Source organism: Gymnoscopelus microlampas (genome assembly GCF_963454915.1).
Source record: "Gymnoscopelus microlampas genome assembly, chromosome: 22".
NCBI lineage: Eukaryota > Metazoa > Chordata > Actinopteri > Myctophiformes > Myctophidae > Gymnoscopelus > Gymnoscopelus microlampas.
The window spans coordinates 33,842,714-33,855,059 of record NC_139959.1 but is presented as its reverse complement, the minus strand read 5'-3'; the positions used below and the strand labels follow the sequence as shown (position 1 = coordinate 33,855,059).

The 12,346-nt window shown below is 40.2% G+C and overlaps 1 protein-coding gene across 1 annotated transcript; it reads left to right on the top strand.

Annotated features, from left to right (window-relative positions):
• The first annotated feature begins 909 nt into the window (after nucleotides 1-909).
• Nucleotides 910-11,756, top strand: fen1 (flap structure-specific endonuclease 1). Its single transcript, XM_084048549.1, has 12 exons — nucleotides 910-973; nucleotides 2,042-2,155; nucleotides 3,574-3,676; nucleotides 4,385-4,487; nucleotides 4,649-4,712; nucleotides 5,269-5,378; nucleotides 5,847-5,983; nucleotides 7,213-7,279; nucleotides 8,563-8,694; nucleotides 9,739-9,890; nucleotides 10,802-10,916; nucleotides 11,452-11,756. The coding sequence occupies exons 2-12, from the start codon at nucleotides 2,074-2,076 to the stop codon at nucleotides 11,527-11,529; spliced, it is 1,143 nt and encodes a 380-aa protein (XP_083904675.1). The 5' UTR covers nucleotides 910-973; nucleotides 2,042-2,073; the 3' UTR covers nucleotides 11,530-11,756.
• The last annotated feature ends 590 nt before the right edge of the window (nucleotides 11,757-12,346 follow it).

The window sequence follows — 12,346 nt, the reverse complement described above, 5'->3', positions numbered from 1 at the left end:
GCCCTGTGGCACAAAACGTTTTCATGTAAACATTTGAGAACCACTGGTTTAAATTTGAAAACAAGCAACCCGCAACTAGCAATATTTACAAGCGACTTTACAGAAAAATAAGCACAAAGTCGCTCATAATAAGCGGACATGGCAACCCCGTCCACTGCCAGTTGTTCTGGGTGGGCGGGGTTAACAACAACAAAAACCGTATTTTTAGAATATATATCATTATTATAATTGTAATTGCTTTGCTAATATAATAATTAACACGCATAACTTTAAGTCAATATAATTGCTATTTTATTATTTTATAGTGACTTTTATTAATTGTTTGCGACGTTGCTGTTAATCTTCTTAGCGTGCCTTGACAAAAACAGCAGATCTACAAGCTCACAACGCGTGGCGAACGCGACGCGATGTGAGCTTATAAGTCTGCGAATTTATGGCGCGCGACACCGCCGCACGATAAAAGTATAGATTATAAATCTCACCCAAGGACAGGGTTGCCAGATCTGCTTGTTATAATTTCCCCGCAAGATTGTATTTGAAAATAGCAGATCTACAAGCTCACAACGCGTCGCATCGGGACGCGTTGTGAGCTTGTAGATCTGCTATTTTCAAACAGCTGACGTATATGTTAAGGTGCTCATGCGGCCCCATAGTCGCTTCTTTTGGGCTGGTTTCCCTAGACCTGGTTGCTTGTTTCTCTCACAGAATCAGGCAACACTGCCCAAGGAAGCTTTTCTCTCACCCACCGGAACTTCCTTTCCCCCGCGCCCCCGTCGACGTCATCGGCCAATCGGAGCTCTCCGTTTCGGAGTCAGACCTTACTAGTCGTTACCGGTGTCGTGGATGAGCGGTCCTCAATGGCTCTGCCCTCGAACCGTTGATTAATCATGCCTTCTTTTTATTTTTTCCCGCGAAACACACGCAATTTCCCTCATTTCCCCGCGCCGGCGCTACGCTCTTCATAAACACTTTGGTGAGTCAATCAAAGAAAACCTAATATTGTCTATATATGAGTCTCACTAAGCCTTATCAGCTCATTCAGCTGCAGAATAGTCAAAATCAACACGTTTATTAAGTATTATTTGTGCTTTAGCCTCTATAAACTACAATTGTGTTGACGTTTACGTGGCCTTGTTTGGATGGCTTATGGGTTGAGGACAGAGTACAGCAACTTGCTATGGGCTTGGTCTTCAAGATACACCACAACATTGGGATCCCCCTGTATTTGTCAAAATACTTCCTAAATGTTAATGAAGTCCATGATCATAACACCAGAGGCAGCTCCACAAATCATGTTCAACCCAGATTTGGCTCAACAAAGGGAATTAACTCGTTCTCATGCTATTCATCTAAAATGTGGAACGCCCTACCTAAAGGAGTGTAAAACCCTACTCACTAACTGCCCTAAAGATACACCTTCAGGAGGCTGCAATTCGAAAATGGCCCCTGTCTAAGTCTTAACCCACCCCCTCCCCTATTTCTCTTTTTCTCTTGTACATTTCTTTTCACTGTTCATACCAGTAAACTGTAAGCTGATTGTACATTCTGTATTGTAGTGTGTATATCTGTCTGTCTCTTATATGTCATCATGATTTGTGTGCATGGGGATCTCATCTTAAACAAGCTCAGTGCTTAATGAGTCTCCCAGTTTAGTAGACCTTGTATTGTGATTTTTTTTGTACTTCCATGTACTGTTGTTCTCATGTCTCTTACTAAATAAAGTACAAAATTGCTTGCCGAAAAGAATGGTAGATGCCTGGAGTGTACATTCAGACAGTGGTTAAAAGTAACTGAGTACATTTACTCAAGTACTGTACTTAAGTCCAATTTTGAGGTATTTATTTTACTTTATTGGAGTATTTCCAATTTTCAATACTTTGAGACGACTTTTGCTACTTTAAGTACAATTGATACCAATACTTTTGAATTCCGGACCTTTACTTGAGTATTTCTATATTGCAGTATTGATACTTTTACTTAAGTAAAAAATGTGAGTACTTTTTCCACTACTGGACTGACTGGACTTGCATTGTTTTTACAGAGATTTGACGAGTTCACCTTCAGATCTCCATCATGGGAATTCACGGCCTCGCCAAGCTGATCGCTGACCAGGCGCCTGGTGCCATCAGGGAGCAAGAGATTAAGAGCTACTTTGGTTCGTTAACAATGAACACCACACTAGCCCTATACCCTACATTCAGACCGAAGACCCCTTAGTTGAGAGAGGGATGAAGCAGGGACCCCCCCACACATTTTTCATTGACAGCACGATCATCTGTCTATTTTGGATTCATGTTAATGTGTATTTTCAGACAATTAACCACTTAAACCATCAATACCTAGTAAACTTGACCTTTCACTCGATTAGCCGATCTGCGAGGCGTTGTGAGCTTGTAGATCAGCTATTTGTGGCTAAAGCCCTCCTCATAATATGGATGCTAGGGTTCAAGTGGTTAATGTCAAAAAGAAAAAGAAGAGTTCCTATCACACAAAGATTTGGCGGACCCCCTTTAGTAACTCTGAGGACCCCCTAGGGGTCCTGGACCCCCTGTTGGGAAGACCCCTGCCCTTACATTCATCATCATCATGTAATGTGTGCACACATGCCTACATCAGTGGTTCTCAGAGTGGGTTCCAGGGGGTCCCCACTCCCCAGCAAAATGAGTTAACATGGCATCAAAATCAGTTTAACCACTTCAAACCTATATATCGGCTACTTGAAAATAGCTGATCTACCAGGGGGTCCCTGGCACAAATACATATTAATTTGGGGGTCCTTGACATGAACAAGTTTGAGAACCACTGGCCTACATACAGTATATATTGATCCCTGCAACGTTAAAGGCTGTCATGTAATATAATTAAAGCTCAGAGTCGTTTAGCATTCAGGTGCTCTGCTGACTACTCATAATGTGGAAGATCTCTCCAACAGTAGTGGGTAGTTAATGTACAATCACTGAACAGCATAATAATCATCAGCATAATAAACTTTATTTTGTGTAGTGATTTGCCGTTCAACTGTCAGACAGGGCTTTACAAAATGAATGAGTCATACATTCCACTATTCAAATGAGAAAATGGCCGATCTACAAGCTCACAATGCGTTGCACGGCACTGCGTTGTGAGCTTGTAGATCGTGTATTTATTATGTATATATTGAAATAGGGCTTAAGTGGTTAATTCATAATATATTTTTGTAAGTTTGGTTCCTAAGAGTCCCTTCCTAGAAATGTAGTTGAGTCAAATGTACAATATTTCTATTTCAAATGTAGCGGAGTGAAAGTCATGTGCTTCCCCCCCCAAAAAAAGAAAAGGAAAAAAAACCTTCCCAAATGTACATAGTTACTGTCTACCACTGGAGCCAGGAGTCAAGGTCAAAGTCACAGAGCAGAGCTGCTGTTGTTGGTATTTCCCAAGACACAGCATCATGTTTAGCCCTCCCTGGTGTGAAGAAGGCTGACTCGGCAACCGTATTTAGATGTTTGAGGAAATTAATACGGTCGTGGGCAGCTGACGTCGCAGTTATATCCGTGTTGGATGACCTTGCGATATTGTGTATTATTCCCCCAACAGGGAGGAAGATCGCTATTGATGCCTCCATGTGCATCTATCAGTTCCTGATCGCTGTCCGACAGGATGGCAACGTACTGCAAAACGAGGACGGAGAGACGACGAGGTATAATGATGCCCATCCTAAGATGACTGATGTTAGAACTTTAACCCATTAAGACCTGGAACTGTGTCATTTTTAGATTTGAGCTAAAAAGCATTATTTTACACTTTGGGCTATTCAAAAATAGCAGATATACAAGCTCATAGCGCAGCACTGAGTGCCACGCTACGAGCTTGTAGATCTGCTATTTTTGAAAAATCGTGAAAATGTGTGCAAATCTTTGAATATATATAATTTTAAAGCGAACATTTTTAACTAAAATCTTTGTTTCTGGGGGGTCCCTGGAACAAAATATTTTGATGGGGGTCCGTGGCCAAATACATATCATTTTGGGGGTCCTTGACATGAAAAAGTTTGAGAACCACTGATATAGAAACTTTTTTTCAGAAAACTGTTGGGATTTAGGAGATGTAGAATCGGCTTCAGGTCTTAAAGGGTTAAAGAACCACACCGCCATCAATACATGTAGGCTGATAGTCAGTTGACAGCTTTGGCTATAATAATAGTACATTAAATCATTATTCCATGAATGGCTTTATTTTTTAGATTTGATCACTGTTCACATTTTCTCCCATAGTCATGAGCCACATTAACACAGGCACTTCTCGATTATTCAATTCATTAGAAAAGTAATCAGTAGAATAATTGCTAAGAAAATAACCGATAGTTGCTTGCAGCCCTAATTAATACATAGTAAATGTTGACTTTCAGCCACTTGATGGGAATGTTCTACCGGACAATCCGCATGTTAGAGTATGGAATCAAACCTGTGTACGTGTTTGATGGAAAACCTCCACAGCTCAAGTCTGGTGAGGTGAGTGTGCAAGGATACTTTATATACTTCATAGGTTCACAAAGACTTTGTCGGTTGTTGTTTTTAATCGTGAAATGACTGTCAATCAAGGTTGTTTTTAATGTTTCCATATGCCGTCTCTCTCCCTGTGTGTCTTTCTCTGGATTTCCATCTCGGTGCAGCTGGAGAAGAGAGTTGAGAGGAGGGCCGAAGCTGAGAAGTTGCTTGCTCAGGCGCAAGAAGCAGGTACCGTAAAACATTTCAACTGTGTTTCTCTGGGAAGTGGGAAGTTAGTGGTTCTCCTCTGATTGAATGATATTGGCACATATTTTTTAAAATATCATTGTGTGTTTTTGGACATGGTTGGAATTTTGCAAATTCTACTCCTCGTAATTGTTTGCAGATGAATTGTGTAAAAAAAGAAAATGTTTGGGCGCCGATGGCCAAACATGGGTTCAAATCCGGGTAGAAGAGGAAAGTTACACAGTGAAGCTTTAATCTAAAGTGTGTGTATGTGTAAGAACATGCTTAATCTAAAGTCTGGGTATGTGTAAAAAACATGCTTAACCATTTGAACCCCAGCATCCCTATTGCGGGGGGAACGTTTGCCAAAAATAGCAGATCTACAAGCTCACAACGTGTTGTGAATGAGACGTGCTGTGAGGTTGTAGATCTGCTATATTTGGCAAAGTGATTTGGTGTAGAGGGGAAAGGAGAGCACACAGTCCAAATGCAACTCTTGTCCAGTTGACTAAGTATAGAGGGTTTAAGTGGTTAAAAAACAATTTCTCATGTCCTGCAGGGGAGCAGGAGAACATTGACAAGTTCAGCAAGCGGCTGGTTAAAGTCACCAAGCAACACAACGAAGAGTGCAAGAAGCTCTTGACCCTGATGGGGGTTCCCTACGTTGAGGTGAGCTCACTGTACCTTTCTATGTCACGGTTAGTTGACTGCTATTCTATGGAGAAACGTATTGTAGATTGAAAATGTATTGTCGTTTTAAAATAGATGGGGTGCCCTATGACATTGGTAGCTCACTGTACCATTCTATAGAAAAACATGATTGATTAAAACAGGTAAAAGTAAATTAATATTCTATATCTATGATGTATATGATGTATACTATGTGTTTATGTGTGTGTATAGACGTGTATTATGTCTACACTATAGCAAGTTTGGCTGCCAGTAGATCTAGTAACATGACTGAGAAATGTAATAAAGGTCCGTATACAAATCCTGATGAGTAGAAAGCGAAAAGACAGTGGACATTAATTTTTTACAGTCCAATCAAATAAAAGCAATTAACCAGGTGGCCTGTAATGTTAATGAGAAACAGTATGATAATATCTTCAAACCATTTTGTAATCTGTGGTTTTCCAGGCTCCCTGTGAGGCCGAGGCCAGTTGTGCTGCCCTGGTCAAATCAGGGAAGGTCTTTGCTACGGCGACAGAAGATATGGACGGGCTGACGTTTGGTACAAATGTGCTGCTGAGACACCTCACCGCCAGCGAGGCAAAGTACGGCTGCTGATGTTACTGTCTTTTATGAATCTGTGTGTTCCACTGCTAGTGTAATGGCTCAATCCGGATTTGTTTTGAACCGATTAATTAGGGTTATTTCCACATACGTTCTAGTTAATTCTGGGGGGATTTTTTGAGCATCTATTAGATTCCATTTGATTACCACTGTGGAGAGAGACAGGAAACGGGAGAGAGAGAGTAGGTGAGTGACATACTGCAAATGGCCCGGCCGGCCGGGAATCAAACCAGGAACTTGCTGTCAGGCAAAGAAATGGTCCTGTACAGGAGAGCACTGAAGAGCCAAACTGAGCCAACTCTTTTATCTGTAATAAAACTATGCGTTGTTAGTGATAGATTTGTAGATGGAAAATATTATATTTGAAACTTTACCCCAAAAATTACTCCAATGTAAATATGACCAACAAACCTATTGCGGCCCCAAAATGCGGCAAATACAATTTAAAAATAATTGATCTGTTGAACTTGTCAGTAGTGTTGGTGATTCTCCCAAGAGTCAATAAAGTAGAGTATAAGGTTTGGGCCTTTACAGTGGTTTGGCTTGGTTCCAGATGCTTATCCTGTCCTGATTTTAGTTCTAGTTAAGCTTGATCATTTGTTTGACAAATTACAGAAGTATTAACCCATTAAGACACGCGTCTGTGTTATTTTAGATTTCTTTGGCTATTCAAAAATAGCAGAAATACAAGCTCATAGCGCGGCACCGAGTGCCGCGCTATGAGCTTGTAGATCTGCTATTTTTTTTAAATGGTGCTTTTTTTTAAAAAGATTTATTTCAAAAAACTGTTAGGATTTAGATTTTTTTTAAAGAATCGCCTCAGGTCTTAATGCAGTATGTTTCCTTAGTCACTCAGTTTTCTCTTCAGAAAGGGGATTGAATATTTTGGTGTTAATAGTAGAACAATATTAAGTGTCCGTCAGTGTTAATTTAGTCGACTAAGACTAGACTAAGACTAAACAATTTCAGAAGACTAAAATGGGACTAAAACTAAATGGTGGGTTATTCAAAAGACCAAGACTAAATCAGAATTTGCTGCAGTGTTACCTTTGGAGACTAAGACTAAAAGACTAAGATTTTGATATTTAGTCGAGTAAGACTAAACAATTTCAGAAGACTGAAATGGGACTAAAACTAAATGGTGTGTTATTCATAAGACTAAATCAGAATTTGCTGTCAAAATTAACACTGGTGTCCGTCTCTATTACAGGAAGCTACCTATCCAGGAGTTCCACTTCAGTCGACTTCTACAAGAAATTGGTCTGACCAACGAACAGGTAAGGGTTTTCTCCAGCTTGTAGAAGACATTTTGGGATAATTGCCAAAACATGTCCGAATTGTTTAAGCTTTTTATATTACACACACTCGGAGTACATTTTCCTTTAGTTGGTAACCACAATCATTCTACCAAAAAAAAAGAAGCTACATTCTGAGATTCATTTTAATGAATAAAACGTTAGTTTAACCAATTATTTTAGCTATAGTGACGTCATACCCTAGCCTAGCACATGATGGGAATCGGGGAAGTGAATCAATGTCATGTGAGTGTATTCGAGGTGCAAACAAAGAGGCTTCTTGTGTGGATTTGACTCCTTTTTGTGGCTCGGGAGCTTGAAAAACTATTTTAATGTCCTGTGTTAATTGTTCATAAGCAGGTGGTTGTTGCAGGTCCCTGCACCGCAATATATAACCATTAGTTTTGTGCTAGGACAGATACTTAATCACTGTATACGATCCGTCTCACAAACACAATGCTGATACCTTTTGTTGTTGGCACCTCCAGTGGCGGATTTGGCCATGCCCCCAAATACCTGTATGTGTCACAAAGAATCTGTATGCTCGATTACGTTAATACAATATAACTAGCACATCTGCAGTAGTTGAAGGTTGTCTCTCTACTCTTCCATTGACTACTTTACACCCTGATGTCAGGCATGTCACCTACTGGTTGACAATATCACAAATTCAAAGCAGACTGTGCACTAGATGCACTATCATTTTTGGACATGGTTGCAATAATCTCTCCGCCAGGAGAGGGAGACAGTGGAAGTAAAACTCACAGATTGTAGCATTAAGCCATTTTAATAAATTAAAATAGAGGTCTCTTGTATTGCTAAACCAACTACATCCTTTTATTTTGCCTCTACTGTCATTTTAGGTTTATGATGAAGTATGTGTATACAAGTCACTTGCTGTTCCTTTGTGTTTCTATCCTGTTACTCGGTACTAGCTAGGAATACACAACAACTTCCCCGAAGGATCATTACAGTTTTCATCTTATTCCCAGTTCTTACTCCCACTTTTATTAAGGATCCCATTAGCTGGTGCCATAGCAACCAGCTAGTCTTCCTGGGGTCCACATAAAAAACATACAAACAAATGAATACAGTTGCAAATACCAAATTATTAAATGTCAGTACTCAACACACAACATATTGAAACAAAAAATTCCAAAGAGACAATGATCTATAAATATAAGATTTCCTTAAAGCATTGGTTCTTGGACCAGGTAATTCAAGCTGGAACCTCCTGTGACTACTTGTGTTTTCGTTCTGCTCAGTTCATAGACCTGTGCATTCTGCTGGGGTGTGACTACTGTGGGACCATCAGGGGGATTGGTCCAAAAAGAGCCATCGACCTGATCAAGCAGCATGGCTCCATTGAGGAGATCCTGGACAACATCGACCTCAAGGTCAGTTGAGTTTATATATCGACCGCTGGTGCTTTTTCACATTTGAGTGGAATATGATTTACATTAGTGTTCTTGTTCATTGCGTTCAATCAATTTTGTTTATTCACAATTTCTATATTTTTGGACAGAAGTTGCGAATCATATTTCTCCCCATTAAAACCGGGAAAGCATCTGTGTCATTTTAGATGTTTGCGTTGACTATTTAAAAAATAGCAGATATACAAGCTCACAGCGCGCCACTTCGTGCCACGCTGCAAGCTTGTACATCTGCTATTTTTTGCACGTTTTTGAAAAATCCTGAAAGTGTGAGAACTACTGATGCGGAAGGCATTTGTGGAATCAGCCTCAGGTCTTAATGGGTTAAAGAGTGGCTGTGTTTACTTTATTTACATATGATAGTAGATAGAGGAATCTGAGGGCAGAGAGAGGGAAGGACAACACAGGTCTCCACCTGGAATCCATCAGGGGACATTGCCCCCTTCACTATTATTTTGTGTGTGTACATGTGTGCGCGCGCGCGCACACACACACACACACACACACACACACACACACAAATGCATACAACCCTGGTGTGGGGTGATCTCAGTGGCTGAACCAGTTGATAAACCCAAAACAATGCTGCGGAGTTGTGGGTTTGATGATTCCCACCATGTTGTATGTCATGAATTTTGAAGGTATATATATTTTTTGAAACATTTTTAACTCAAATCTTTGCTTCTAGAGGTCCCTGGACAAAATATTTTACAAACGTTTGCTTTGAAAAATACATATTCAAAGATTTGCACACATTTTGACGACCTTGCCACGCTATGCGCTTGTATATCTGCTATTTTTGAATAGCCAAAGAAATCTAAAATGACATCGATACCTTCCCGGTCGAAATGGGTTAAACGAACAACCGACGTGTGTCTGTCTGTCTGTCTGTGTCTCTCGCACACTCGCGCACACACACACACACACACACACACACACACACACACACACACACACACACACACATACACACATATGTGACATATATATGTATTTTTTTTTTTTCAGAAGCACCCTGCTCCAGAGGACTGGCTGTACAAGCAGGCCAGGGAGCTGTTCCTGAAGCCTGACGTGGTGGACTGCACCACACTGGAGCTCAAGTGGAGCGAGCCTAACGAGGACAGCCTGGTGCAGTTCATGTGTGACGAGAAACAATTCAGGTACTAACCGGACATAAATGCACATGGATACCACATTGACTGCTGCCGTTCATTGGAGCGACGCGTCAATATGGCTGCCCTATAGACCATATTCACACGACGGCCATTTTGCATTGAAGAAAGGAGGTGGCAACGGGTGGCATTTCATTAACTTAATAGCAAAATGGCCGCCGTGTGAATATGGTCTATATAGACAGGTTTCCTGTTAGTAAACATGAGAGGATATGACCGCGCAGAGGAGGGGGAAGCCTATAGAGGGCGCCATTACCCGCAGCAGCTCTGGTCAAATGTCCATTCATAAAATAAATGATCTTCACCGGGTTTAATGAAAGTAGATTAAATTATGCAGTTTGTAATACCTTGTTTACTCAATAAAAATGATTTGTCGGAAGTTGGATCTGTTTGTATATAATAGCAGCATTATGCCTATTATGCCTATAATAGCTCCCGAACATAACAACTCCCGAACATAACAACAGAGTGAACGGCGCAACAATTCGTTTCCCCCGAGCATGCGCAGATTGCGCATTCTGCTCTGTGATGACGTCGCGCGGAAATCCGTCTATAGGCACCATGCCTCCTAATGCATGTACTGTATGCCCCATGTACTGTATGTCTATTGAAGCAGGAGGGTTCTCAGCAATACAAAATAATTCTAATGGTGAACATTGGATAGATTTTGGTGTAATGTGCCAGTGTTGGTATATTAGTTCATCAGCTATATTAATTACATCATTACAATTACATGTAATGCTGTACATTACCGTTGATATCTTGAGTTTGTGACAGAATCTCAGTGTATTAAACAGGTACTGTGGTCCATCCTTAAATGACTGGAACGATAATATTATGTGGAAATATAACCCTGGGTCATGTGGTTTTTATGAAATTATTTATTTGTGTGTGTGTAGTGAGGACAGGATTCGTAACGGCTGTAAGAAGATTTTGAAAAGCAGGCAGGGCAGCACACAGGGTCGTCTGGACTCCTTCTTCAGTGTCACTGGATCACTGTCTTCCAAACGCAAGGTACCAATAAACAAATACTGGTTCATTATTCTATTGATTGGATTGGGAATACATACAACAGATTGGCCAGGTAGACCTATTGCCATCATAAATATTGAGAGCATGCTTTCTCTACTTTGTAATGTTGTGTAATACATCCACAGGAAAAATCTATTTTTATAAAAAAAAAACATTTGCAATTGATACTATGAAAAAGCAAGCCTTTTTCACACCTACAAAAACAACAGGTGCAGAGGAGAAAACCAAAGTGGGTTTTCAAATGCAAAAAATAACACTTAAAAGGGAATGCAACAACGTTTCGATCTTAAACCTTCATGAAGGTCTAAGTCCGAAACATTTGTCAGGACTTTTTTCTATTACAATAATTGATACTAAAATAAAAGTGCTAATATCTCATGCTGGACATTCCTCCACTGTATAATGCAGTGTGTTTTTGAGTCCTAGGTGTCGGAATAAGCCAGTGTTGTAAATGTTCATGGTGTGGTGTTGTGCTGCCTGTTAGATTAATTCCTTGTGTTTCTGCTCTGTCAATTAGGAACCTGAGACAAAAGGATCTGCAAAGAAGAAGCAAAAGACTGGAGCCACACCAGGAAAATTCAAGAAGGGCAGATAGATGAGCGAAGAGAAAGTTTAGAAATATCTTACAGTCAAAAGAGTTCAGTTTGGCTCCTCGGTGCTCTCCTGTACACAACCACGTCTTTGCTTTGTTTTGTTTCATGTCGTGTGAAAACAGCAAAACCTCTGTTTGTTTGTTTGTTTTATTAATTCAATTGAATTAACAAAAAGTTTTATGTAAAACGTCTCCATTTTCTGCTAAGGAATAAAAGTTGTAAAATTGTTGTCAAAAGCGTATCTGCTTGTTTTTAACTGGTCCCTGCAATAATGTCCTCAATGAATTGCTATTGGTTGCTTCCTATGTTAAACAAAAGCCTCTATACATGCACAGCAACTAACATGGACCATAAATATAACCTTTTAGATCTGCGTCTTATTAGAGTGTGGTGGATCGAAACTGACTAGTAGGGAAACTTTTGGGTTTTAAATCCCATTCAAATATTGGTTGACCTTTAAAATGGTTTTGTTGCAAGGAGTTGCGACTAGTTGCATTGGTGCGGTTTGACCTTTAGGTTGGCTGTTTTTTTTTTCTTCCCTAAAATGCAATTGGCCACACGTCTGGCTTCCCCCTCCACTCGCCCCTTTGTTATGTCTTGTATGGGTGTATAGGAGTAAAAGTATTTAGTTCTGGTTCCTCAGTAATTTCTATGTTTTTATAGACGTTTCTGCAGGCTTTGTATAACGTAGTGGTCTACAAGCACATCAGTGCATGCAGTGCAGGTGGTTTGAGAGTTACTTCTCTGAAACAAGAGTTGCAAGGTCCTATACATTCATTGTGAAAATATTACAGCAATTCATTGACATAAAAATTAAGA

What these genes read in the sequence shown, in the direction of transcription:
- fen1 (XM_084048549.1), top strand. Translation starts at nt 2,074, where the DNA reads ATGGGAATTCACGGCCTCGCCAAGCTGATCGCTGACCAGGCGCCTGGT. An exon ending in CACAGCTCAAGTCTGGTGAG is followed by an intron (nt 4,488 to 4,648) that starts GTGAGTGTGCAA and finishes ATCTCGGTGCAG; the next exon opens with CTGGAGAAGAGAGTTGAGAG. An exon ending in TGGGGGTTCCCTACGTTGAG is followed by an intron (nt 5,379 to 5,846) that starts GTGAGCTCACTG and finishes GTGGTTTTCCAG; the next exon opens with GCTCCCTGTGAGGCCGAGGC.